This window comes from Mastomys coucha, unplaced genomic scaffold, assembly GCF_008632895.1.
Source record: "Mastomys coucha isolate ucsf_1 unplaced genomic scaffold, UCSF_Mcou_1 pScaffold5, whole genome shotgun sequence".
Taxonomy (NCBI): Eukaryota; Metazoa; Chordata; class Mammalia; order Rodentia; family Muridae; genus Mastomys; species Mastomys coucha.
In genome coordinates, this window is record NW_022196911.1 from 104699383 (window position 1) to 104726849 (window position 27467).

At 37.6% G+C, this 27467-nt stretch overlaps 1 protein-coding gene and 1 long non-coding RNA gene across 18 annotated transcripts in view; one reads left to right on the top strand and one right to left on the bottom strand.

Moving 5' to 3' along the window:
* Cep112 (centrosomal protein 112) overlaps positions 1-27467 on the top strand; it is a 507666-nt gene that overhangs the window by 54875 nt on the left and 425324 nt on the right. For 15 of the 17 annotated variants that reach the window (XR_004113083.1, XR_004113081.1, XR_004113080.1 and 12 more), the window contains 6 exons: positions 5374-5421; positions 5696-5773; positions 17902-17988; positions 21194-21293; positions 23659-23777; positions 25421-25564. Coding sequence is in view for 13 of the 17 variants with exons in the window: in XM_031350526.1 (XP_031206386.1) it covers positions 5374-5421; positions 5696-5773; positions 17902-17988; positions 21194-21293; positions 23659-23777; positions 25421-25564 (576 nt within the window). In the remaining 4 variants the exon portion in view is untranslated. Of the gene's footprint in view, positions 1-5373; positions 5422-5695; positions 5774-17901; positions 17989-21193; positions 21294-23477; positions 23554-23658; positions 23834-25420; positions 25565-27467 lie in introns of those variants that run through there. The other 2 variants (XM_031350529.1, XM_031350530.1) reach the window with 2 other exon arrangements.
* LOC116076717 lies at positions 24959-27007 on the bottom strand. Its single transcript, XR_004113086.1, has 2 exons — positions 26584-27007; positions 24959-25044 (listed from the first exon to the last, which is right to left on the bottom strand). It is a non-coding gene; the product is annotated as an uncharacterized LOC116076717 (long non-coding RNA).

Sequence of the window (27467 nt, forward strand, 5' to 3'; positions counted from 1 at the left end):
ATCACACCGAAGGTTCATTTAAGGAAGATTAATGTGTATGCTCAAACCAAACTTACTTTCAAGTATTTGTAAAAATACCCCTCCTCTTTATTTTATAATTGACTAAAATGCAAACATCCCCAAATGTCTCAGAGTGGAGAATGGATCAACAGATGGTATGTGCATACATAAGATGGGATTTCCCTCAGTGATACAAAGAACTGATATCAGGCTGTACAAAAAGGTGGATGAATTTGTATGGCAGACACAGAGAAACTGTCACTAGGCTATAGACTAGAACAGCACTTCGTAGATCTTAAAGGCTGAAGAAGAATTTGATTTCAAGTGTATATAAACTTTTAAGAAGTTCGAGCTCTTTGGGTTTTAATGATTATACTTGTGCTGATTGTTTTGGTTTTGTTTTTGTCAACTTGACACAAGCAGTAGTCCTTGAAGAAGAAAGAATCTCAGTTGAGAGCATGCCTTCATCAGTTGACTGATTAATGATTGATGTGGAAGGGCCTAGCCCTTTCTAGACAGTGCCATCCCTGGGCAGGTGGCTCTGGGTTGTACACGAAAGCAGGCTAAGCCAACCACAGATACAAGCTAGTAAGTAGAGGTTCTCCATGGTTCTCCATCAGTTCCCATATCCAAAGCTTAAGTCCTGCCCTGACTTTCTTCATGATGGACTGCCACTGTAATGGTAAGTAAACTCTTCCTGAAGTTGCTTTTGGTCATGGTGTTTATCATAGCAAGGGAAAGCAAACTAAGACAGGGCCATTGAATGGATGTGTTCAGACTCCAAGAACTGTGGAGTAAGTCTTATTAATTCACAAAACTTAGGTAAATGTTTTCTGAAGCCTGTGAGTAGACAGCCATGAAGCATGTTTTTGCCTTTTTATTATTTGTAGAAAAAATAAATCATCCAGGTTCCTGGCCTACACATGTACTTTCTGATTTTCTATTTATCATGCCCCTAAACCTGGAAGCCTTTCAGAAAAATGAATTTTTGCTTATGCATGTAAACTTTTTCCTCTTAAAAAATCATTATTCACTTTGAGTTATCTTTTGAAAGAAGTCAAGAAATAGCCAGGCTAACTTGTAATGCCAGCATTTGTGAAGATTGCCATGAGTCTGATGGTAGTCTAAACTATAGAGTAATGCTGCCTTAAACAAAACAAGACAACACAAAACAAGGGCAGGTAAGATGACTTTGTAGGTAAAGGCACGTGTCAGGCCTCAAGCCCTGAGTTTGATTTTTTCAGAACCCTCATCATGGAAGGAGAGAACCAACTCTCAGAGAAGTCCTCCAGATTGACAGGCATGAATGCACACACACTTGCATGCACAGTATGTGTGTATACACACCCATATGTAAATCTATGAAGTTCAAAACACCAAAAAGAAAACTAGTTTTGAGATTGGAGAAATTATTATAGTTGATGTTTTGTCTTAAAAAGGAGATAACAATTTCTGAAAGTGAGACATTTGGGTATAGAACTTTTGATTATGGGGTATTTATTTATAAAATTGATATGATTAGGAAGTAAATACATTTTCAGTAAATGACTATTTTAATAAAACTAGAAATTACCATCAAAAGAATAGTTTCCTTTTCATGTTTTTACCTGAAAATAAAAATAAAAATACAATAAATATCAACATAAAATAGCTGTGTAAAAGTAACTAAAGCTAAAGATAAACATGAAAGAGGAATGCTGAACATGGATGAAAGTTTTATACTGTGTCCTAAGTGGTACTGAGAACCAAAGATCCACCAATGAGCCCATATCTAACCCTAAGGAAAAAAGTTAAAACAGCAGCAACAAGCAGGTTAAAACAAAACCAAAGTGAGCTCTCAGTCCATTGAACCCATGGAAAGAGCACTGTAATTTCTCACAGGCAGCAGACAACAGCTCCCATTTGTTGTTCTGCTCATTTGATTTTTCTCCTTTTTCTTGTGCTACTGGATGATGTGTTTGTGTTATGTATGTTATTTAAGCCTGTTAAATGATTATTGAAATATTTTCAGTAAATGAGTAAATGGATCTTCACATGTAGTATTATTTCTGTAAAAAATTTTTTTCTTAAAAATTACTGTATTTGCATGTGTGTGCACATGTGTGAGGTCAGAGGACAACTTATGGGGAGTTGGTTTTCCTGCCATGTGGGTCCCAGGGACTGAACTCAGGCTGTCAAGTTTGGCAGCAGGTTACTTTGTCTACTGAACCATCTTTGGTCCCAAACATTGAGTTCTAAAATCTTAATAAGATATAATCCTGAAGCACAGTTGACTTGATGTTGAAAGCTGGATCTCCAGCTGCTCCCTTCATTCCTGTAGAGTTTTCTTATACTGAAATTAAAAAAGTAGTTTAGTGGCATTATTGGTAATATATTGTTTGATAATGTATTTCCTTCTAAAGTTCATTTATCTGATAAAGTGCTTTTTAACTTTTCTGGAAACAAAACTCTTAACTATTAGTCTATTAGAAGGAATTAACTTAGGACAATTTGACTACAACCTGAATAATATGAAGATATAAGCCAACAAAAACAATTTGTAATTCAATGTTCCTGATAAAATGCTAAACAAAATAATACATTAAAAGCTAGTCTTCACTAGAGAACATTCAGATATCTGTATTACTGCCTAGTTAAATTATCATATATTTTATTATTGCTATTCTGTTTGCTTTTGGACAAATGTGCAGATGCCTAATGCTCATATGCTGTTGGAATCTAGTTATTTGGGGTTTTGCCTTCTATATAATTTCATCTACATCAGTGTTTTCACATGAGTCTGTTGTAGCTTCCATGCTAGACATTCTTTTTGTGGCATTCATTCTTGATGTATTTTGAGAGAACAAGAGGTTTTTCTGAAAGAGCATGAAAGAAGTCGGCCTTAAGACTGTTTACAGATTGCTCCATCCAAGTCCATGCTGCCTGTGGATTACAAAGTAGGAATCGTCAACTTCAAAGCACATCTGGCTGTTGTTACAAAATCAGAAAATAGATTGCTTATTTTCCCTAAATAGACTCAAGAACATGCTTTTCTTTGAATATTTCCCAAACTCAGTGTATTATAAATGAAGAAGAACGACAGAACATTGTTACCAGTTTTCACTGTTTTTGTTGCTTTTATGAATTAGAATAGACATTTTTCTTTATTCTCTAGTTTGAAAAAAATAATTCATAATAACAGAAGGCTTTAACTTCTTTATTTAATACTTTTAAAGATGAAGGATTGGAATAAGACTTACTTCTGTAGAGTTGAAATGCTGCATTGTAATTAAGTAAACCAATATTTTGTATCCTGCTTGTAAATGTAGAGTTGGGCAAAAATAAATCACAGATGGTTTCCTTGGCTTTTGGTTTTAAATCTAAACTTAATTAGAGCTTGAGCATCTTTGAGAATTGTTTTTTTCTTTTCCTGTTTCCCCTTGCACTTAATTTTGCTTCATGAATTAGAGTTGGGTGTATGTGTTGGTTTGTGTATGCCTTTGAAGGACTTGCTTTCTGTGTTCCCCAAATAAAGAATGCCAACTCCGTTTTTCATACATAGCCTTTAAGGCAATAGGTATTGAGCCCTCTGCTGCTTCCTAGACGTTCACTGCCGGTTCTGCAGAGCTGTACCCTTGCAGTAGGCACCTCCTCCTCTGCACAGTGCTTCAGTCAGGAAGTGCCCTGCTGTGACTCACCTGTCTGCCAGGCAAGCTTCATGCCTTGAGCACTGAATGCAGGCTTCCACACTGCGCATCTAGAGTCATGGAGACTCTATATGTTTTTTTGCTAATTCTTTTGAGGTTTGGGTTCTTTATTTGGCTACTTTCATGTAGATCTTGGAATTACTATTCTCTTTCTCTTCATTGTGATATAGGCACTGGTGATAGGCATTTTTTTTTTTGCTTCCATTGTTGGTCTATAAGGAGTAGGAAGAGACAGATTTAAATTCAGACTGGTTACCAGTGCTTCACGGGATCTAGTTTCTAGGTGAAGAAAATAATTGTGCACATTTTCCTGATCTAGTGACTAAAATGCATGTATTCCTCAGATCCTGTCTACTGTAATACTAGACTCTACTATTTTAAAGTTTGTTTTTAAGTTTATTACTTCTGTTTCTTTAATTGATTATTTATCTTTCCCTCTTATGTCAAATTGAATTTAGATAGCTTCACAATTATATAAAATTTAGCTTTTTGAAAACAAGCTAGGATTTTTGAAGATTTAATTTAATAAGTTATATGTTAAAAAGTTTGTCACTTAATCCTAATTGAGTGTTGCTGCGTAAAAACACTTTCTTTGGCCAGAGTCAAAATGCTGTTTTCATTTTGTGATTATTGGTGTAGTAAAATGTGAATATGTGACATGAAGAAATTAGACATTTCTGGCAATGATTTTTAATTCTTATTTGTAAATCAATTGATTGGTATAAAAATATTAAATATGTTCCCATTAAGCAATTCAAACAATACTTCATTGGAATGCATTAACCATGTGCTAGGAAACAGAGACCCAAAGCTGAGGAGATGTTGTCCTTGTGCTCCACCTGCTCAAAGATGTGGAGAAACACACTGCTCGACACTTGGGGTGTCATATCAGGGCCATTTATGTGAGCCCAGGATACAGTAGAGCTGGGGAGAGGTGGGACCAAATGCATTTCCTTCTCTCTTTTCCCTGCTTTGAGAATATCACTGGACACTGGAATGGGTTTAAGGAATAGACTGGGGAACATGGCAATCACATTCTTTGTTTTAGGATCCACTTTTTTCGAGAAAATGGATTCTAGATCATAAAAAGAGATGAGGTGGCCCTGGCCTGACGGGAGTTAATTTTCCTGGGAAAGCCCACTCTGAGGCAGTCAGTCTCGGAGAAGGTGGGAGAATGATTGGAACGCCTGGCAGCCAGCTAGCGCTTTACAAGGTCAAACAAGTTGTTCACTGCCCCTGGAACGTGGACAAAGCTGAGGATGGTGAAACTGAAAGATAGATTTGGCAGACTCACAAAGGAATTCTGTATCCTCATTGATGCTATTAGTTACAGTCGAAGTGCCATGTCTCTAGCATATCTAGGATGTAGTGACTGAATTGAGATTAAAGAATGAATCCATGTGTGCTTAGAAGGTTGGGAGGAAAACAAGCAGGCGGAGGGGCACAAGGCTGGCACTGTAAGTCACTGAGGCTCTGGGCAATGTGAAGTGTGTGCTGAGCATTAGATGAGTTTAGGGAGAGGGCCCCATGGTGACTTACAGAGACAGGAACTGACTTCTTATGGAGGTTTTGAAATGCACTTCAGAAAATAAACAAAACATTAAAATATACAGAGGAAATTTTCAGACAGAAAGATGTATTTTATTCAAACATCTCCAGAATGAATGTCTTTATTACAATTTTTCAGATTGAAAATCCCCGGTACCTGAGACAGAAGCCTCTCCCAGTTTCTCTGGTAGGTGATGATTCTAATGGACTCTTTTCTAGGGACAGCTAACTATAAATAAAATATGAAGTTTTAAAAATATAAAATAATGTCTTATTTATAAATTCCACATTAGGAGGCATAATAGTCATTGTAATTTTGCTGCTTAGAAAGCGAGTGAATCACCCTTTTCTCCAGAGCTAACGTTATTTTGAAATGAGTTTCAGATACTTTATTAGTTTATCTTTAAAGAGTCCATGAACTAGTCCTGAGAAGTTTAAAATAACTCTTACTGGTTTTACAGATGACTCCAAAGGCCAGCCTGAGGAAGGCTGGCAGTCTTCACGATGATCGTTTTCTCTCTCGAATGCATGAGAAAGAGGTAGGACTGTGCTGTTTCTCACATGCCTAAGAGTTAACAGAGTTGATGTTGTGTAATCGTTTTCAGGATCTATGTAGATGTGATGCATAGGAGAAGGAGGTTAGTTATCTGGGCTCAAACCAGGTCATGGTGCAGGCTGGGACGGGTTGGTTGTTAAAGATTTCGTTGTGTATCTCTCATCTTGCATAACCCAGCTCCACTCCACCACTAGGCAGAGGTGCATTGCAGCATCCTTCTCTGACTTTCAGATTCCAATGGTCGGGAGATAGAGGCAATGGCAGTTTTTAGAGTGTGACCTCAGTAAATCCATGCACCCTCTCTATCCCTCTCTATCTGCTTACTTGTAACTTATCTTTATTCCTATATCCTCACTACCTTACATCCATCTGCCTAATTGATCTTCACTGTAGCTGATACATGGTACATGATAGTCTTTTTTGATAAAGAGTATTTGAGATTTGTTCTCAATGGTTCTAAAATGTATGTCATTCAGTTATTAGCTCTATCACCGTCTTTGACTCCATGTTAAAAATCAAGGCCAGCATTCCTACCTATGTGAGCCTGTGTGTATGTTGATCCCAGTTATCTCAGTTTTATGGCTACCAGTCTAGATTGTTTCTAGAATTCAAAGTTTTGTAGCTTTTAACATATTTCTTCTGATAGTCATGTCACTGAACAATGTAGTGGGGCATATCATCCACAGATTTATGTTGTTGGTTCTTTCTTGAATCTGAGAAAGTTTCTGATGTGGACCACGCATTTGGAAACCTGCTGTCACTGAAAACAAGAGACAGCACAAACTGAAGATCACTTTTGACATCAGCCATCAGTTTTGAGGGAAAATATGGTAGAAACTGCTGTTTTTTCAAAACAACAAATTTATTTTACTTTATTTGATGTGTGTGGATGGTTCTTCTGCATGTATGCCTGTGCACCATGTGTGCTTGGTGCCGGCAGATGTCACAATGGTACTAGAGCTCCTAAGACTTGGAGTTGGAGATGATTGTAAGCTGTCATGGCATGTTGGGAATCAAACTTACGGCCCCTGGAAGAGCAGCTAATGTTGTTAGTTGCTGACCATTTTCTCCAGCCCTGAAATTGCTGTTTTTAAGAAATAAAATGAGAACATGTATAACTTTACCTGTAGAAGAAATGCTGCTTCCTTCCCACAAATAATGCTAATTAGACTGTTCCCACCCCATGAGTTAACAAGATAGATCTAGTATTTAAATAGAGTTACATAAAACAGTTCATATAATAAATGACAGAACTGGCTTCATTATAAGCTATACCATTACAAAACTTAATAAATAATTGTACAAAGAAATTCCCCAGGAAAAATTTCCCAGGCAGGCGCTGGCTCAGTGCCAGGGTCCTAGAAGCTGGTGGGTGTTTTCATGGATTCGGTCTGAGTAGATCCTACCCTCTGCTGAGTTGTTCACATAGAACTCCAAAAACAGGTATTGATGCTGGAAGAAATGAGGAAGAAACAGGAAGTCTCTAAAGGAAATACATGCCAAGGCATGGCAAGAACTTAAAACAGTAGTTTCTAGTTATTTTATTGTTTCACTTAATTTGCCTTATATATGAACAAATTTTAAAAATCAGAATAAATATAAAAATTAGAATAAATTATGCACATATCTATCATTTTTAATATATGATAGATTCTAAAATAACTATCATTAATGTTTGGAGAATTTTGTGTATCTCTAATCCTTGGAAATAACATGCAAATGACTTATTCTTTGTTATAAATTGGTATAACAGATAACCACTTGCCCAATGAAATACTTCACATTTGTATTTTGAGAGAAAGCTGTACTAGATATACTAGTTAAAAAGAACTGGTTCCCAGCATGGGGACTCCTCTGATCAGTAGGTGGTCAAGTCCTCTAGGAGGAGGATGGCCACAAGTTGGCCCCTAAGGACAATGACAGTTGCTTTATGAATCAGTTCTATAAACTGATTAGTGATGATCCTTGGTATTTAGAAACAAAGTGGGACCAAACAAGTGTGTCATTTTGATTTTGCTTATAGTGTTTTGAAAATTTCTGGTCTATAGGAATGGCTGATAGTGGTATGCTTGAGGTTTTTTAATGCTGTATAATTTAAATTCCAATAGTCTTATTAAGGCACATTCTAAATTTTATTCAGCCTGGCAGTGGTGACGTATGTCTTTAATCCTAGCACTTGGGAGGCAGAGGCAGGTGGATTTCTGAGCTGGAGGCCAGCCTGGTCTACAGAGTGAGTTCCAGGATAGCCAGGGTTATACAGAGAAGCCTTGTCTCGAAAAACAAACAAAAAAAACCCACCAACAACAAAAAATCTAAGTTTTTTTCAAAGCGTATACAGTTTGTAGTTATTTCTATATTTCAAAATAACTTTTGTTTGTTTTTTGTACATTTGGTTTCTTTTGATAATGCTTTAAGCAGTTTATCAACATGCAGGGACATTTCTTGGTATTCTATTTTACACACACATTTACACCCTTTTGCATGTGTGTGGCAATTTCTCATTATGTTACCCATGGTGGTCATAAGCTCCTGGGCTCAAGCAGCATTCTGCCTTTTAGCCTCTCTAGAGGCTTGTTGGCTGCTCCTCTGTACCCGGCCTTGTTAGTTTAAACATGTGAAAGATGTTTGTCTAAATAACTTTGTTTTTCTATTACTGTCATTAATGATTATTATGATTTTTTTATTTTATTTTGGTATTCTGTTGGCTTCAGTATCAAATACTAAATTTTGCTTATTTCAAATAGGTAATAATAAAAAGCAGCATTTTATCTAAGCACACTGCTCCTTTGTATGAATGATGTGAATAACTGATTGAATAGAACATTTGAAAATTATTTTTCAATGAGATAGTACTTAATATAAAGTAAACATGAAGTTGAATAAAATGAACAAATAACATGTGCAGTTAATTCCAAATGTAGTCAGTCATACCTTCCTTAAATAGACTATCTTTACAACCCAGGAGACTTTTTCTGTTAAATGAATCAGCATATTCATTAGCTTTATTAATTTTGTAGAAATGTTACACAAACTCAGAACAGTTGTTTGAAGCAAACACTTCAGATCAAATAGGGCCCAATTTTAAGTAAAAATTTAGAAAAGCATTTTTAAAGCCTGTGAGAAGGCTCTCTAAGAGTGGAGTCATCCCACTTTCACTTCTTTGTCTTAGCTGTGTTTCCCACAGTGTGGGTTGGCGTATGCTACATACTTTGAAGTTAGTTCTGATCTTCTGATTTCTTTACTTCTTCCAAATGTGGGTTTGTTTTGGGGTGTTCAAGGAAATTATCTGAGGAGATCTTCCAGGTACATGTAGAGTTTAGTCAGGAAGGGCATTTTTCCCCATTTATTTTAACTTTTTTTTTTTTCACTGTAAAATTTATGTTGGGATCAAGTGGCCTAGGTGGATACTTCAGTCTCAAAATAAACCTCTTTAATAAAACCAAAAGACTGGGAGATGAGAAGGAGCCAAACACTAGTTAGTTTTGAGTAATGGAAAAAGAATATTTTTTAATGCACTATTTTAAGATAGGCTTCCCTGTTCATATGCCCCACTGGCTCACTTAAAATTTCTTAAAATTTGGCTCATTTGTTTATTCTTATAAGATGGAAAGCTTAATTTTAATATACATAATATACATCTAAGCATGTGTATACACATTTGCTCAACATAAAGGAAATATATGACTATAACCATTCTCAAAATGTTAATATTAAAAATACATCTGTAACTTTTTTTTCAATAAACATGAGAAGGTCCTCAAACCTTACATTTTCTTTTTGGGAAAGAAAGATGTGTAAAGCAACTGGAAGGCACTGTAGAGTAGAAAACATTGTAACATATAATGGAGGAGTTGTTCCCTTCTGTCAGCAGAGTTTGTGGCTGATTTTATGGAGGAAGTGATATTTGAGCCAAGAGGTGAATCCTGTGCTGTTTTAATAGGCAGCTGAAGACAAGGCCTGGGTTTAGTTGAGCTTGTATATCCATGGAGGGTATGTCCTGGGGAAGAGGAGGGTGTTGGTCAGAGATCTGGACTGCTGACAGCAAGACAAAGGCCTCTGGAGGCCTCAGTAGAGAAGGAGACTTTAGGAGTCCTGGAGGCACTTAAATCAGCATGCTTTCTCAGCTGGATTAGTAGGATGAACGCTGGAAAAGAGTGGAGAGGTTGTTGTAACAGTTAATGTGAGGGTTGAAGAACTGTCAGATGAGTAACAGTAGGGTTGCTAATGAAGCCAGGCCTCCTGGGATTGAACTTTGTAAGTCACTTAGACATTGAGAAGGACGGAAAAGAGGAGGCTAAGATGCAGAACATAACTGTTCATAGTAAGTACTGATTTTATTGATTGTTGAGTTGGATACTCTAGAGGCACTCTGTAGGAGGTGTTGAGGAACAGTTAAAGCCCCAGAGGCACACATTTATAGTGAAGGTGAACATAGGACTCATTCAGAGAGAATGGCTAGCTGAAGGTAGTAGAAGAGTAGGAAAAGTGCAGAAGTAGTAGAGACATTTTCCAAGGTCGCAGAGACCAGTTAGAATAGTGACTAACACAGAAGCCAAGGCAAGCTAGTAGACAAAGGATTGAAAACAGTGAGATTCTCTGTGTTGCCCAACAGTGAATGTCTCAGTTAAGGTTTCTATTGCTGTGAAGAGACACCATGACCATGGCAATTCTTATAAAGCAAAACATTTAATTGGGGGCTGTCTTATAGTTTCAGAGGTTTAGTCCATTATCACCATTGTGGGAATCAAGGCAGCATGCAGGTAGACATTATGCTAGAGAAGGAGCTGAGAGTTCTATATCTTGATCCACAGGCAGAAGAAATGAACTGTACCACACTGGGCATAGCTTGAGCTTATATGACCTCAAAGTCCATCTCCACACTTCCTCTAACAAGGCCATACCTCCTAATAGTGCCACTCCCTCTGGTCAAACTTTCAAACATGTGAGTCTACCAGGGCCATTTCTATTTAAACACCACAGTTAAGGATCCCGCAGCTTTGAGATTTGGTTATCAAAGGCTCTTTGTATGAAAATTAGTAGATTTGTATGAAAAATTGTGGGCAATGAACACACAGAGAAGTTTGCTATTTTCAGCCTTTCTTCTATCTTGCCTTGGCTTCTGTGATAGCCACTATTCTAGCTAGTCTCTGGGACCTTGAAAAATCTCTCTCTACTATTGTGGTCATGAAAGTGGTATTTTAATAGAATAAAAAATATGTTATGAAGGAGGAAAGAATTAAAGCAGAAAATGTAGAATACTTACAGAAAGTTTCATTAGTTAAAAGTAAGAAATATTGTGAAAGTTCAAACATTTAAACAGCAATTTTGTTATGAAACCTTCAGTTGAGATTCTATAAAGTCAATTAACTATCAGTCAAGTGAGAGTCCTTTTCCGACAGCAGGCAGGGCAGGGTAGGCATGCTTGCTACTTGGTATGTAGAGGGTGATGAGTATGCGTCTGAGCCCAGCCTGTCCTCTTTCCACTTGGCCAGGTTTTCCTCCCAGGGAGATTTTAGACCACAGGGTTATTTATTTGTTGAATGTATCTTCTTTTCCTCCTTTGAGTTCTGTTTATATGTTGAGATGTTTAGAATAGATGAACCATCTTCTAAAAGCCATTCCATACCAAGTAACCTTATCAGCTGTACACAGACTTGTGAGTGTGAGTGAGTCTAGGCATTCTACCTTCCTGTTGTGAAACCATGAACAGGGACCTCTTTGTGATTTAGTTGTGTGTTCTAGAAGACTGAGATACTAACAGTGCCCACTTTGGGAGGTTGTTGTTGAGATTAAATGAAATAATGCATGCAGATCTCTAGGATCGTACTTTGCTCATAATGTGTAACGAACCAGTTATTTTTCTTCTACAATTTTTCTGTATTTCTTCCTGCTGCTGGTGGTGTTACTGTTACTGTTAAAAAAACAAGTGTCTAAGTTAGGGTTTTACTGCAGTGGACAGCATGACCAAGGCAACTCTTATAAGGACAACATTTAATTGGGGCTGGCTTACAGGTTCAGAGGTTCAGTCCATTGTCATCAAGGCAAGAGCATGGCAGTGTAGGTGAAGAAAAGATGAAGGCAGAGCTCCGAGTTCTACTTCATGTTCTGAAGGCAAAAGAAGAATGGCTTCTAGGCAACTCCTACAGTGACACACCTACTCCAACAAGGCCATACTTCCTAATAGTGCCACTCCCTGAGCCAAGCATATACAAACCATCACAAATATTGCTCTTGCTCTTCTGTTGCTGCTGGTATCACTACTTGCTGGCTCTGTTTAGAGAGGCTGCTGTACATTGTGGATCATTCTTGATGTAAATGCATCTTTTATTTAATTCATGGGTTTTGCCTTTAAATGGCAATTAATACCATTATTCATCTTCTCGTCTGTAGCTTCATCTCAGTCTGTATTCAGTTTTAGTTTCTGTAGGTTTGTCGTGATTCCACCTATCATTTCAATACTTACGTATCTTCTCTTGTAATGAAGTTCCTGTTGATTTTATAAATAACTTAAATATTGGGATTAATGGCTCATAGTGACTAGATATGTTCACCTTGCTCTCGATTTCTATATGGATCTTATGAAATTGACTGATTGTTTAGAATAGATTTTTAGAACATTTTTTTTTTTTTTTTTTTTTTTTTTTTTTTTTGTCTTTTCGAGACAGGGTTTCTCTGTGTAACCCTGGCTGTCCTGGAACTCACTCTGTAGACCAGGCTGGCCTCGAACTCAGAAATCCTCCTGCTTCTGCCTCCCAAGTGCTGGGATTAAAGGCATCCACCACCACTGCCCGGAAGAACATCTTGCTATGTAGCTCTGGCTGGTCTAGAACTGACTGTGTAGACCATGCTGATCTTGAGCTTGCTGGGGTCTTCCTCCTTCTAGGTGCTGGAATTGCAGGCTCACACAACCATGTCTGGTTCAACTTTATTTTAAAAGTTTAATTTAACAATATAATAAGGTGATGTTTTTACCCATCATGTTTTAGCTATTTCATGTGACTATATTAAATATATTATTTTATCCACAAATTAAATATACTTTATAGTTATTCCTCATTTTTTAAAGTTCTGTATTCTTTTATTTGGGGTACAAGTGTTATTTTGTGTTCTGTATGTGTGACCTCAGAGGTTGTTGATAAGATTAGAAGAGCTGAGAGATGAGGCAGCAGGATGAAGACAGAGAGAATGACCAATCACCATCCTCGTGTGTGCTTTTGCTATGCTCTTTCAAACACAACTTACTGTTCACTCTGGTTGATTTGCTATTTATTTATTATTTATTTACAATTGTGAAATTCTCTTTTCTGGAAAGTATGAGGAGATAAAACTGTCCCTTTTAGGTTCCTATTTATTCACTATTTCTCCAGGCTTCTTTCCTGCAGACCTAAGGCTGTCTCTGCTATACTTTTCCTTTCTTCTTTTAGAGAGCTCCTGGTGATTTGCCACATGGCTTTTCTCTTATCCTTTTATAGCATCTGAGGTGTTACCTACTGGACTGGTATCTGTTGTTCTTGATCAGAATGAGCTGTCATTCTTATTCCCATTGTATACAGTATTTCTCTCCCATTGTCTGTTACATTCTCCAGAAGTTTGTCTGTCATTGTCCTAGGTGTTGTCTTCTTTCTTCTTAGGGTCTGGGGTTTGCTGAGCACCATATCCTTTCTTCTCCTCCTCTGTCTCCCCTTTTCCTCCTTTTTCTCGCTCTCCTTTTCCTTCCCTTCTCCTCTTTTTAAGTGCTAGAATTATAGGCAAATGCCTCCAGGCTTACTTAAGTGAGCTTTTTAAAAATAGCAAACTTGGCATCATTTTGGCTTGTTTCTTTCAGTTTTTTCCTTCCCCACTCACATTCTGTTGTATAGATACTCCAATTATATATTTATTAACCTCCTGGAGTTCTATCTTATGGATTGTAAAGCTTTTATTTATTTTTTTAAATTTTAATCAGTCTTTGCTACTTCCTAGGTGTTCAGATAATTTATCTTGGTATGTCATGAGATTTACAGAATCTCTCCTGACAACTCTAGCAGGCAGGAGCACAGGCCCTAGGGTCATGTGAGCAGACATCCCTGGTCTGGGCTGCTGCTTGAGAACATGTTTCTATCCAGAAGCTGGCTGTTGGCACTGGCTGTAGTATTCAGGCAGAGAGGATGCCAAGGGATGGGAAGATGAGCAGGAGTAGGGTGCATGATGTGAAACTCACAAAGAATCAATAAAAGAATTTGAAAAATGAAATTTACAGAATTCCTTGTTGCCATCTCAAATCTGTTCTTATCTAATTATTTATCTAATCAATTATTGGAATATTGTCTGTTATTTTTATTTATTTTTTAAAAAGTTTTCCCTTTCCCTGATAAAATTACCTATTTGTTTTCTTATAAAAATATTTTACAAGGCCTGGAGAGATGGTCGAGTGGTTAAGAGCACCTGCCCTGCAGCTGCTATGGACCTGTTAACGTGTGCTCTGTGCCATCGACTATGCTTCTTCTCCCTTATCTGGGCCTATAACTCAAATATTTGGTCTTTTGATGGTGTCCTGAATGTTCTTTTCTTAGACTTTAACTTTTTTCATATTTCTTGCTTGTTTTGTATAGCTCTTCCCCTTTATCTTTGAGGCCCAGAATTCTGTTTTCCTGTTTGATTCATCCTATCGTAAGGTTTCTCCTAAGTTTTCTAATTGGAATATTGAGTTTTTCAATTTTATCTCCATTTCAGCTTGCATTATAGTCAGTGTTTCTATCTCTGTTGAATTTGTTTTTCAAATTCTGAATTATCTTTGTTACTTCATTCAGCTATGTATTTGTAAAATCTTGGAAATCACTCAGATGTTTATTGTTATCCTCCTGGAGTTCAGTAAAGTGTTTGCTTGTGTCTTCTTTATATTCCTTGATAAAGCTTATGATTTTCTTTTAAATTCTGTGTCCTAATGTTCATCTAGGTGTTTCTCACTAGAGAACAGTTCTATAGGACTAGTGGGTTTGATGAGAGACATGATATCTTGGCTACTCATGTGGGTTTTGTTTCAGTGATTTGACCTGGGCATGTGGACTTCTTCCTTTGGTTGTGTCTGATGTGGTATCTGCTTTCCTTAGATTAGGCCAGCGTAGGAGATGGTCTGAGTGAAACCTGCCAAAGCTGGCGGGTGAGATATTTAAGGTGGCTCCCAAACCATGGGCTTGGAGCCAGGCCTGTGGGTGCAGAGATGTAGGTAGTGGGCAGAGGGAAGGAGGCTAGAAGAAAGGAGGATCTCACCAGTGAAAGAAAGCACAGCTTCAAAGGCCACAAATCTTGAGCTAGGCCTGAGGTTGTGGAGGTTGGTACAGTAAGAGGGTGAGGGGAGGGGGATGGACAAGGATAGCGGAATGGGAAAGAAAATAAGTGACTTACTCGGCAAAGGTATTTCAGGAATAAAGAGAGTTCCTGAGCTGTAGTCTAGCTGGGCAAGTCAGGGAAGGGAAGGCAAAGGGAAGGAGCACTGTGCTTAGCAAGAGGCCCATGAGTCTCCAGGGCATGTTTATGCAGGCAGGCTTTTAGTACTAACTTTATTCATATTGCTTGCTATGGATATATTTACACTTTTATGTTTTTTTCCTTTTATATGTTTGTTTTAAGTTTTCTAGGTCATATCTATTTATAATTTCATCCTTTTATATTTCTAACTTTATAAAGTTCAAATCTGGTAGAGTATGTTCTCAGGATTTTCTGTATTTCATTGCTATCTATTGTAATCTGTCTTTTATCTCTGGTCTTACAGTTCTGATCTTTTCTGTCTAGCTTTTATTGATTTGTTGAAGGGTTTGTCAGATTTATTTTTCAAAGCAGTACCTCTTCATTTTTTTTATTGTTTTTGTTTGTTTGTTTCTATTTCATTGATTTATGCCCTGATCGTAATTATTTCTGTTTACTTGGTTTGGGTCTTATTTGATCTTATTTTTCCCATGCCTTGAGATGCGTCATTGTTGCTGGTTTGAGATCCTCCTGATTTTGTCACGTGAACATTTAGAGTTATAAGGACTGCCTTCATTGTATCACATAGGTTTTGGAATGCTGTATGTTCATTTTTGTTCAGTTCTGGAAAAGTGTAAATTCCTTTGATTTCTTCAGTGACACAGTTATTATTTAGTTGCATAATGTTTAGTCTTCTTAAATTTGTGTGTTTTCTATGGTTTCTCTTACTGTTGATTTCTAGTTTTATTCTATGGTCAAATAGAATACAGAATATTATTTCAATTTTCTTCTTTGGAGGTGGGAGATTGGAGGTAGGACTAACTTTGTGTCCTAGAACATGTGGGCTGGTGGGAAGAACGCATATTCTGTAGTGCTCAGGTGGAGTCGGCTATAGCAGCCTGTTACTTCATTTCTTCTATACCATCATTACCTTTGATGTTTTGTCTTGCCTAGATGACTTATCTGTTGGTGAGAATAGAGTACTAAAGTCACTTACTATTACTGTGTTGGTGTTAATCAATCTCATAGTGTTTGCTGTATGGAATTGTGTCACCTGTGTTCAGTGTAATATACTTAGAATTGTAATGTTCTCCTGATGTATTGACTCCTTAAACAGTATGAAGAGACCATTGTCTCTCCTGAGTAGTGTTAGTTTGAAGTCTGTTTTGTCAGGAATCAAAGTACTGACCCCCACTTGTCTCCTGGTACCAGTGGCTTGAAATACCTTTGCCCATTCTTTCAACCTAACATGGCTGTCTGTCTTTGTGAGGCATGTCCCTTGTATACAGCAAAAAGAGGGCCCGTGCTGTCTAATCCAGTCAGTTATTCTGTACTTGTTGATTGGAGAGTCTAGTCCACTAATATTCAGAATTGTTATTCTTGTCATTTTGTCATTAATTTTGTAGTGTCTCATGGTCTTTACGGCCTCATTCGGTTAATAATTATCTTGGAACCTCCCCCTCCCCTGCCCATGTAGCTTCTTCATTGTGTTTGTCATTCTCGAACATTCAAAGTCTTCTTCCAGTGTCAACTGCAGCATTGGCCTAATGGACAGATAATGTTTTAGCCTACTTTGTGTCAGAAAGTTTTCCTTGTCCTAATATTGTGATAGTCTCATTGGATAGGATAGCTGAATAGGCAGTGGAGTCTTTTTCAGAACTTGAAATGTGTGCTTCCATGTCCGTGTAGTGTTTGGATTGACCCTGAGAGCCCAGGCCGCCTTCACGTGGGACCGGGTCCTTCTCTTTTGCCATTTTCAGTGCATCTTGTTTTTTGTTTTTTTGTTTTTTGTTTTTTTTTTTCTGAATTTTAAGTGTTTTGGCTATAGTACAATGAGGGGAGTTTCCTTTTCTGGTTCTGCCTGCCTCTTTTTATCTGGATGGTTATCTTTTTCCCTAGTATTGGACAAATTTCTTCCATTATTATACTGAATACATTTTTTAAAATGTCTTTAACATGGAATTTTTCTTCTTCTGTGTCAATACTTCATAAATTTGGTCTTTTCACATGGTATTAAAAAAACTCATTTAGTATTCTTTTATGTATATATATTTAAATTTATTGTTGACCTTAACAGATGATCCATATCCTCAGACTTAATGTTTATGTCTGACTATTCTGTTTTCCATGTGCCCATTTTATTGGTAAGGAGTTTTACTGAAATTTTTAATTGACTTACTGAAATTTTAATTTGGGAGATTATTTGTTTGCTTTATTTTCATTCTTATTTGAAAGGAGCAATCAGTTTTATTGGCATACAGCCTACCAAGTAGGCTAGCTAGGCTGTTTTATCTAGCCAGTCTCGGGACCCTCCTGTTTCTTCTCTCCCAGAGCTGGGATGTGCACTGCGATGCCTGGTTTAGTTGTAGTTAGAACATGGGCTCAGGATCAAAGTCATTCTTCCATAGCAAGCACTTTACTCAGCCAGCTGCCTAGCCAGGAATTTGCCATTTATATGACTATTCTTTCTTTTAAAATGTCATATTTCAACACATACGCTAAAAGTATTTTGAAATGAGCAAGCAGATGTGAGCAAAGAGAAAAAGTTGGAAGAGACTTACTGAAATGGAAATAATAAAGCCTGAAATCCTGTGTGGGTTTGAATGTAAGAGCAGGATACCGCTATAAAATGATGCTCTGTTAATCTTGAAAATCTTTCCCTTCAAGTTGGACATGAAAACAAAAATGATGGAAGCCAAGTTTTCTGAAGAGAAACTTAAGCTGCAGCAGAAGCATGATGCCGAGGTACAGAAGGTAAGGATGGGTCACGTCTGTTGTCTGCAGCACCACTGCGCCCTGCGGCTTGGGATGGGCCACACATCTCTCCACCTACCCATGGATTAGGCATTTGAAAATAGTGTATGTAATAAATGAAATTTGCTGAAGAAAGTCCCATCAAAAGTTATCTGTAAACTTTATTTGTAAAATGTGTCTATTTCTGTCCTATTTTTACATTACCAACTACATTACCTGTTATTTTAAGACTGACTTTCATATAGTTTTTACTAGATCATTACTAATGACTTTTGTGACTGTGTTTGTGCGTACTTGTGTAGCTGAAGAACTTAGGAGCAGAAAATACTATATTGGTGAGCAATTTTAAGACAGGCCCTTACTGTATTACTCAGCCTGGCCTTGGCCTCCTCATCCCTTTGCCTTGCCTTCTCAAGTAGCTGGAGTGACAGGTCTTTACCATCAGGTCTTGCACTGTTCTCGAAATGTGAAGTAAAATAACAGCTGTAAATACTATAGCTTGTTTTATCCTGATTGTTTCAGCTTTCTGATTCAGTTTCTGTTTTTAATTAATTAATTAGATTGAGGATTCCATTGTTTCCCACCTGGCCTCAAGCCGTGTTCTTTTCACCTAGGCTCTTGAGTGCCACCACACCTTGCTCTCCTTAGATTCAGAAAGAACTCTTGGTCCGCTCACAGCAAAGATCCAGAAGCCTATAGAATAGAGATTTTTATTTCAAATAAAGTTAATTGTCCTGAAGACCTGTGATTCACAAAACAACAATAAAAACAAACAAGCAAACTCCTGGACTTAGTTGTGTTCACTGTTGACTGCATGTAGTATGGGCTTAGTTGTGTTCACTGTTGACTGCATGTAGTATGGACTTAGCTGTGTTCACTGTTGACTGCATGTAGTATGGACTTAGCTGTGTTCACTGTTGACTGCATGTAGTATGGTGTTGTCAGGCTTCCTTTTTGAATAGGCTTCTCAGATTTTGCTTTCCAGTTTTCAGTATTTGTCTATTTATTTGTTTATTTATTTACTTGCTTATTTTGTGTGTTATGAGCCAAGGATTCATAACTGCTAGGGAAGTACTATACCACTATTAGGCTACCTTCCCACCCACTTATAAAATATGTTTGAGACAGCATCTAGATCAGTGTCTAGCCTGGACTTAACCTTACTCTGTGACCATCCTGTGTCAGCCTCTCAAGTAGTTAAGTTGTAGCTCTGTGCTACCAAGCTTGACTCCAACTTTTTAATATTTTGAATTAAATTTGTATCTCTCCTAGTGTCTCAGCAAACATCAACTATGCTTTGCTATATAGAATTTTAGTTCATGCTATATTTTTATGATTATTAAACATTTTGTGCTAATAATGTATGTTTTAAATGCCTGAGGTTTGTACAAATAGAAAATTTACACATGTTCTTTAAAAACTAAGCCTATGTGTCTGCGTCTCCAACCTGAATAACAAAGACAGACTCAGCTAGGCATACTAGTCCTAGCACAGTGCTCAGGCTGGCTGGAAACACATCTGTAGTCCAGGCACACCGTGGCTTCATCTTCCTCTTGCCTTGGTCTCTAGAGTAGCTGGTCTGCACCACCTGAGTAGTCTGCTTGGCTCATAGAAATAGATCCTGGCTCAAAAATTAAACAAAGGAAACAAAGCAGGGGCCAAGGTGGAAAACTGAGGCCACAGTATCATGTGTGCAAGCGTCTCTGACACAGAAAATACTTTAGTATTAAGTCAAGCATATTATTTGAGTCATCCTCTCTGTGTGTATGTGGAGGGATTATGGGAGTATATATGCACATGCATGTGTACATTTGGTGTGTATGCATATGCAAAATTGTATAAGGTGTGTATAAGGGTGTATTTCTATTATGCAAGTCTGTGAAGCCTAGAGGCCTACTTTTCATATCTCCCTCTATCATTTTCCAGCTCATTTTCAGAGACACAGTCTTCACTGAACCTCATGCTTACCATTTTGTCCCCATCCAACCCAGTTAGCTTTTTTATCATCATGACCAATGCTTGACAAGAAACATAGGAGAAAGACTTTTTTTCTTTTTTTTTCTTGGCTTATCATTTTAGACGATACTATCGACCATGGTGGAGAAAGTTGGGGTGAATGCCTCTCTAGCCCAGTGGAGTTGGGTTATAAACTCCAACGCCTGACACCAGAGCCCTGCTTCCTCCTGGGAGGCCCCATCTTCCAAGTGTTCCTCAGTCTCTCAAAATAATACTATTATCTGGGAAGTAGATGTTCAAATACCTGAGCCTGTGGAGGGCATTTTATATACAAACCAAACGTTCCAAACCCAGGGACCTGAGAGATCATGGCCTTCTCAAAATTCAAACTGCATTCAGTTAAGCCTTAAAAAACTCCATAGTCTCATAGTTTCAGTACTGTTCAAAAGAGCAAAGGCCATGTCTCTTTTCAGACTCAAGGTAGTGCCTTAAGTAGGAGCCTTTTTCAATTATATGTTTTCAGCACATAATGTCATGGGATGAACCATTTCCATTCCAGAGGGCAGGAAGGGAGAATAGACCAAACCAAAGTAGCAATGAAAGGCATCATGGGAAATACCAGACCTTCATCTCCATACTAGGGGTTGTGGTAGTATCATATCGGCTTCTCCCTTGGGCTTGGTTAGCTTTGCTTCCCCAGCTCAGTTGCCTATAACACATCTCTCTCTTAGGCCATTGCCTGGCCTTGGTGACTGTCTAGAAGTCTGCACAAGCCTTTGTTTGTTACCTCCTCCCTTCTCATAGTTGCAAAGCCAGCACCATATGGACAACATCATGTCTTCATATCAACTTGAGATGTATTCTGGACCCCTTGGTCCAGAGCAGAATTTCATCTTTGTGTCTTTGAGTTTAAGCCTGGTAAAAACATTTGCTAGGCAACCCTGCTTGAGCCTGTTTCTAATGACGTCTCTCTGCTACTTTATGACAGCTTAATTTCCAAACCATGTTTTAGGGATTCATGTAATTTATTATTCATAGCCTTCTTAAAATTGTATTGAAAAATCTATACAAAACATTTTAAAATTAGTTATTCTAATGTACTAATACTTTATCAGTGTATATAAAATAATTTTTATATTTAGGTGGAATCATTTATGAGACTGACTGACTTGCAAAATACTGTGCTCACTTATAATTATATATTCTATACTAATTCTATAAACTAAAGTACTATACATTGTTTTTTCAGATTTTAGGAAGAAAGAATAATGAATTAGAAGAGTTGAAAATCTTATACAAAAAGAAACAAAATGAAACTGAGGAGACCATACGAAAGCTTGAAAAGAAAGGTGATGGTGTCTGATGTGAATCTTCCAATAACAGTTTACATTTATTTTAACAGTTTAAAATTTAAAATTTAAAAGTAAAATTTCATTTCTGAAACTGAGCTTCCAACAATAGATGAAATTTGTATGGACTTTTGTGCAACTAGGTAAAGTGCGTGTGTGTGCACGCGCATGCATGCGTGCGTGTTGTGCAGTGGCAACTGGGATTGATAAAAAAATCTTAAAATATATTTCCCACTTGTACATTCATTGAGAAAGAAAAACAAAGCATGTAACTAAGTATTAAATTGGGTATTATGAACCAAAATTGAAATTCTCAAGTATTCGAGATACCATGTTTTCAGAAAATAACATTTGTTTGAGGTTGGACATGACTTGATTAGTTGGAGAGTGGAGTTTCTAGTATTGGGGTAGGAAAGATAAAACTGGTGAGTTATGCTGGGCAGTGGTGGTGCACGCCTTAATCCCAGCACTTGGGAGGCAGAAGCAGGCAGATTTCGGAGTTCGAGGCCAGCTTGGTCTACAGAGTGAGTTCCAGGACAGCCAGGAGGACACAGAGAAACCCTGTCTCGAAAAACAAAACAAAGCAAAAACAAAACAAAATGAAAAAAAAAATAGACACAAAAAAATTGTGAGTTATGTGTGTATGTATACGCACAGGGCAAATGTTTGACCACTGAGCACATCTCTAGTCCGCAGGCTTGTGGCTCTGTCTGTCTGTCTGTGTCCACTTGTGTAATTTTGCACATACTTTGACAAAGGCTTAGAATATTTGGTTCCTTGGGATTAATGAGTGTTGAACTGAAGGATTAAGATCTGGTTAACAGAAAAGATGTAGGCAATGAGTAAGAATAAGGGACAAAGGGGGATTCGATCTAGGGTGCTGCCAAGTGTTTTGGGTTTCTCCCAGAGCCAGCCTACTATAGTAGTAATATGGATGGTAATATTCCTAACAGTTTAGTGGGGCAGTTACACGTGAGAATTAACCAGGAAACTGGATATTTTTAGTTTAATTTTCTGCTTATATGTTGGTGAAAATGGGGCTGGAGAAATGGCTGGGCTCACGTCCCAGCACCCACATGGCCGCTCAGGACTGTCTGTAACTTCTGTTATCTGACAACTCTCACACACACACATGCAGGCAAAACCCCAGTGCACATAAGAAAAGATAAATACATTTTAAAAAAGGAAGGATGGAGACTTTTATTCATCTAAAAATGTTGATGAAAGTAATTAAATATTTCTTCAGGTTTTTTTTTTTTTTTTTTTTTTTGGTCATTGTTCCCAATGAGAGCTAAAGTATTTGATATTTTTAGATTTTCTTTCTCACTCTGTTTCACATTGGGCATCTCAAACTTCCTTAAAGTTGAAAAATATTCAGGATTTTTTAAAAAAATTATTTTATCTTTTTTTAAGATTTATTTATGAGCTGAAACGATGACTAAGTGGCTAAGCTCACTGGCTGTTCTTCCAGAGGTCCTGAGTTTGATTCATGTATGGTGGCTCACAGCCATCTATAAAGGCATCTGATATTCTCTTTTGGCATGCAGGTGTACATGCAGCAGAGCACTCATATACATAAAGTAAATAAAATAATTAAGATAGCCTCCAGTTTTAAAAAAAATGTTTATTTATTTATTTTGTTTTCAGTATTCTGCCTACATATATGCCTGGAGACCTGATTTTGTGCAAATTAGAGGTGTTTCTTTCCCTCTTTTCAAGGGCAACAATCTATTTGGTTAGTGTTTTTAAGACTCTACCCTGAGCTGACAGTCCATGAGCAGAAAATTTTCCACAGTAGAAGGGTATATAAAGAAGTAGGTGATGGCATTGGTAGTGAACATGAGTGCATGTCCACAGGAGCCTGCAGAGAAGTTGGTGTATTTACAGTGCTGTTTTATGATGTGGAAGAGAAAAGAGATGGAGCCAAGATCAGCTGGATTATAAAGAGCTATTTTCCCTGTTAGAGCCCTTGACCCATATCCTTTAGGGGAGTAGAACTTTAGTATGATTCCTAGCTGGCACTCCTATGGGATCTGCACTGATGAATGGACTCTTTTAAAGTGACAGAGGCCTTATTAGAAGAGAAATACTTGACACTAGCATGCTGTTTATTATGCTCTAGGGAGAGAATAAAGACTAATTAATCAATTTCTTCTCTGTTTATTATGCTCTAGGGAGAGAATAAAGACTAATTAGTCAATTTCTTCTATGATTATAGAAATGGCAAAAAAGCAATGAAATGAGAGGGGTTTTTAGAAAAGTAAGTTAGTGAAAACTATCTACTAAATGTATCATTACATTTAGATATCAAATTCTAATATGATTCCAAGAACTGGTTTAACTATATTCCCATTGTTTTTGACAGTTCAGATTCTTATACGTGACTGTCAGGTTATCAGAGAAACTAAAGAAAACCAGATAACTGAGCTGAAGAAGATATGTGAGCAAAGCACAGAATCTCTGAATAATGATTGGGAAAAAAAGGTATGCTCCCCAAATCAGTCCAGGACTGTGCGCATCCGAGACGGACACGCTAGCAGGTGCGCTCCCCAAATCAGTTCAGGACTGTGCACATCCTAGAGGGACATGCTAGCAGGTGCAAAACATACTTAAAACTTCAGGAGAAGCTAGTATTGCTAGTGCTCCTCTTCTGACATATTTCATCTCAAAGTCTGTATTCTAGAAATAGTTTTGTTGTAAAGTCTTATTTTTTTCTTATTTTTATTGAATTAATGTTTTGCATTTTTGTCATAGCCAATAGGTTTTAACTAAAGTGATTATGGGAATAATGGTTTCATTTTGGGATTTGAGTCATTTCTCTCTTAAAATGCCAGGTACTATTATCTAACTCAGGTTGAAGTTGATAGTACAAACTTGTTTTGATGTGAGTAAAATCTCTAGTGGATAGTTCCACTTGCATGCACTGGGGAAACATTGGGGTGTTGGTACTGAGGCTTAGTGATCATCTTGGATCACTTTTGGTACTAAGTGTATCCCTGGTGTGAAAACAAACTTCAGAAAATTAGAGATTCAGCGGTCAGATTTGAAGGAGTACTTACAGTAGTCAAAAGTTTGTAAAGCTGAGGGGTCTTCTGGATGCTGTTTCTCAGTATCCTCACTCTTCTTGCTGAGCTAGAAACTGGAGTCAAGGTTCTTGAGATTCTGACCAGTGTGGGCTTCTGCAGCCTGCAGCCTGTTTTCTGCATCTGGTTCTCACCATAGCTCGGCCTCCTATTCTTCCAGTATCTTCTTTGCCAGATGAGAATTTACACTGCCTTTGTTAGCCCCTGCCTTTCTCTCTGTTCATGGACAGTGAGTCAAAGGCATGTTAGACTCTGTTTAACTCCTACGTTCCCCATCTCATGAGTGGCACTGGATTCAGGAAATGTAAGTTAGAATCCAGTTCTCAGTAAGAGGAAAGAAGGGATGGCTATGGGCTAAGAGCAGCTTCCAGCCTCAGATCGCCACTGAAACCTGTGGGTCTCCACTTTTGCCTTTGGTTCTTTTACCTTAGTTAGTGTTTTTGTTAAAGCTTCAGCCACTTAAGCAACATAACATAAGAATATTGATCAATTAAGACTTTTGCACACAGCACTTGTGATGTACAATCCTTCATTGCTATCAGCTTTACTCTGTGTATTCCATTCATAACCATGATTTTTGTGTTTGATATTTTATTGGTTATAGAATGCCAAGCAAGTTTCTTGTTGGGAATTTGTGTAGGAAACATTTCCACATTTATATTGTACACCTGAAACAAATGATACAGACATTGAATTACTGTTCACAAGAAACAACAAGAGATTAGTATTATGTTAGTATGTGTTTTTCTGTTTGTATTTTGAAGATCATTAATAATAATGTTTAATTGAGAAATATATTACCATTCAGGTTTACTTAATTTCTACACAAGATAGGACATTTCTTTAATATTTGCCTATTGAAATTTTCTATTCAGGAGAACATAGGAAAAATTTGTATCCTCTCTGTATGGTATTTTTACTTGTGGGTTTTCGATTCTTGTTCAAATTATTGTATATAGATATATATAGGAATATTTAAAAGCATTTATTGAATCAGAATGACATATTCCATGGTAGTGAAAGACTCTTGACTTCTTTGTGCAGCTTCACAATGCTGTAGCAGAAATGGAAAAGGAAAAATTTGAGCTTCAAAAGCACCATACGGAGACCATTCAGGAACTGCTGGAGGACACAAATGTGCGTCTGAGTAAGATGGAGGGAGACTACATGGTGCAGACGCAGTCCACAGTGAGTAATGTCTTCTCTGTTTGACTTTGCACACTGATCTTAGTGTCCTCATGCTTCACTGATTTGTACTTTCTATAAACTTGTTAGGAGATTTAAAGGAAGAGCACTCCTTTCTTATAGGAGACAGCAACAGTGCACAGTGCTAGGAGCTCACTAAGAGACTGCACCTGACTTTTCTGTGTTACTTATGCTTCTCAAATCTCTTACAAGTGGTTGCAAATTTTTTTCATTATTTTTTAGTTCAAAAATAATTATTTTCTTTTTAAAATTCTTTTAAACTGAAAATACAAGTGTTTTTACATACACTGTCACTATGGTGTTTCTGAAAATATTTAAAGTTGGTGTGAAGGGAGTTAAAAGTGTTACTACTCTGGCACATTTTCTTAGTAGAGCGTTATCTGAAGCACCATGTATATATACATGTCACCTGGAGAAATCTCAAGTCCTTAACAGTTTAGGTGTCGTCCTAATGCTCTGAATGCCAAAGTTTCTCAGTTTAGAAATCTCAAATCCTTAACAGTTTTGATGTCTTCTTAATGCTTTGAATGCTAAATCTTCTCATTTTTGTAGTACAAAAATAATAGGAAGTTGTTGGAAATATTAAATTGACATATAAATGAAGTTATATAATACATTTTTAATATTTAGTTGTTGATACTGTCTTTGAAAATGAAACATATAAGAAAGATAGAGGTATATAAGTGAAAAAGAAACTAACACTGGCTTGAGGGTAGAATTTTAGGCTCCCATTCCTTGTAAAAATGACAAGAAAGAGATGAAGTCAGAAATGAAGATGGAAAAGAACACAAGAGGTTAGAATTGGAGTTTTTATTAGTTACATTTATGTCATTGTGACAAAATACCTTACAGATACTATGCAAGGAAAGTTTTCTTTTGGCTGACTGTTGCTGAGGGTCTGCGATGACAGGGAAGGCCTGTGGAGTTCATGGTGACAGGAACATGTCACAGAGGCTAAGATGCAAAGAAAGGACCACCAGATCCAGGACACAGAGACTAACCTTCAAAGGCATGCCTGTAGCCAGCAGGGTCCCACTTCTGAAAGGCTTGGCAGCTTCCTGAAACTGCACAGCTACCTGGAGACGAAGCTTTCAAAACATGACCCTGTGGGAAACAGTTCAGATTCAAATTATAACAGCATTGGAAATGCAGCGAAGAAGTCGGAATTGATCTGACAGGTTCAAGAAAGCACAGGACTCTGAGAGGCCATAGAGGCCTCAGGCCTATCAGCAGGTCTATCGGCAGCATTGGCATTCTAGGGTCTGTTAACAGTGGTAAGGTTCAGAGCACAAAGACTGATCATAATGCACCTTTTGCATGTGGTTCAGATGTCTCTGATGCATCTTTTAAACGAGCACCAACAGGATGCTGTGTCTCTATGGTCTCTCCCATATGAACTGGGTTGTCTGACTCCTAACTCCTCAGGAAAAAGCTGGGTGATTTTTCTGAAGAGAAGGAAGGTTCTGGGTTTGGTGCAGTTTGCTTATGGCAGGCTGTAAAGCACTACTGCCTGACCTCCCAGAGAAGACAGTGAAAACCAAGGTGCTCACAAGGAAAAGAGTGTCAGTGTGCCTTTAGACGTTTACTCAGCAGACAACACTGGGCTATGCTGGCAGATGCCCGTTAGAAAAAGGTGTGGCCCCTAGTGCTTTCCAAGTGAATAAGTAGTTTTAAAGACTAGCAGATTCCTAGGTTTACATACACTGTCACTATGGTGTTTCTAAAAATGTCAGTTTTCATTATTTTGAGGCTTTTAAACATTTTTTCATTTGTTATGATAAATGTATTCTTAGAAATTCTTTTTTAAAAAAGATCTTCTCCTAAGGGGCTACAAACCCCTAAGCTCCATTGGTCTTTTCTCTAATTCCTTCACTGGGGACCCTGC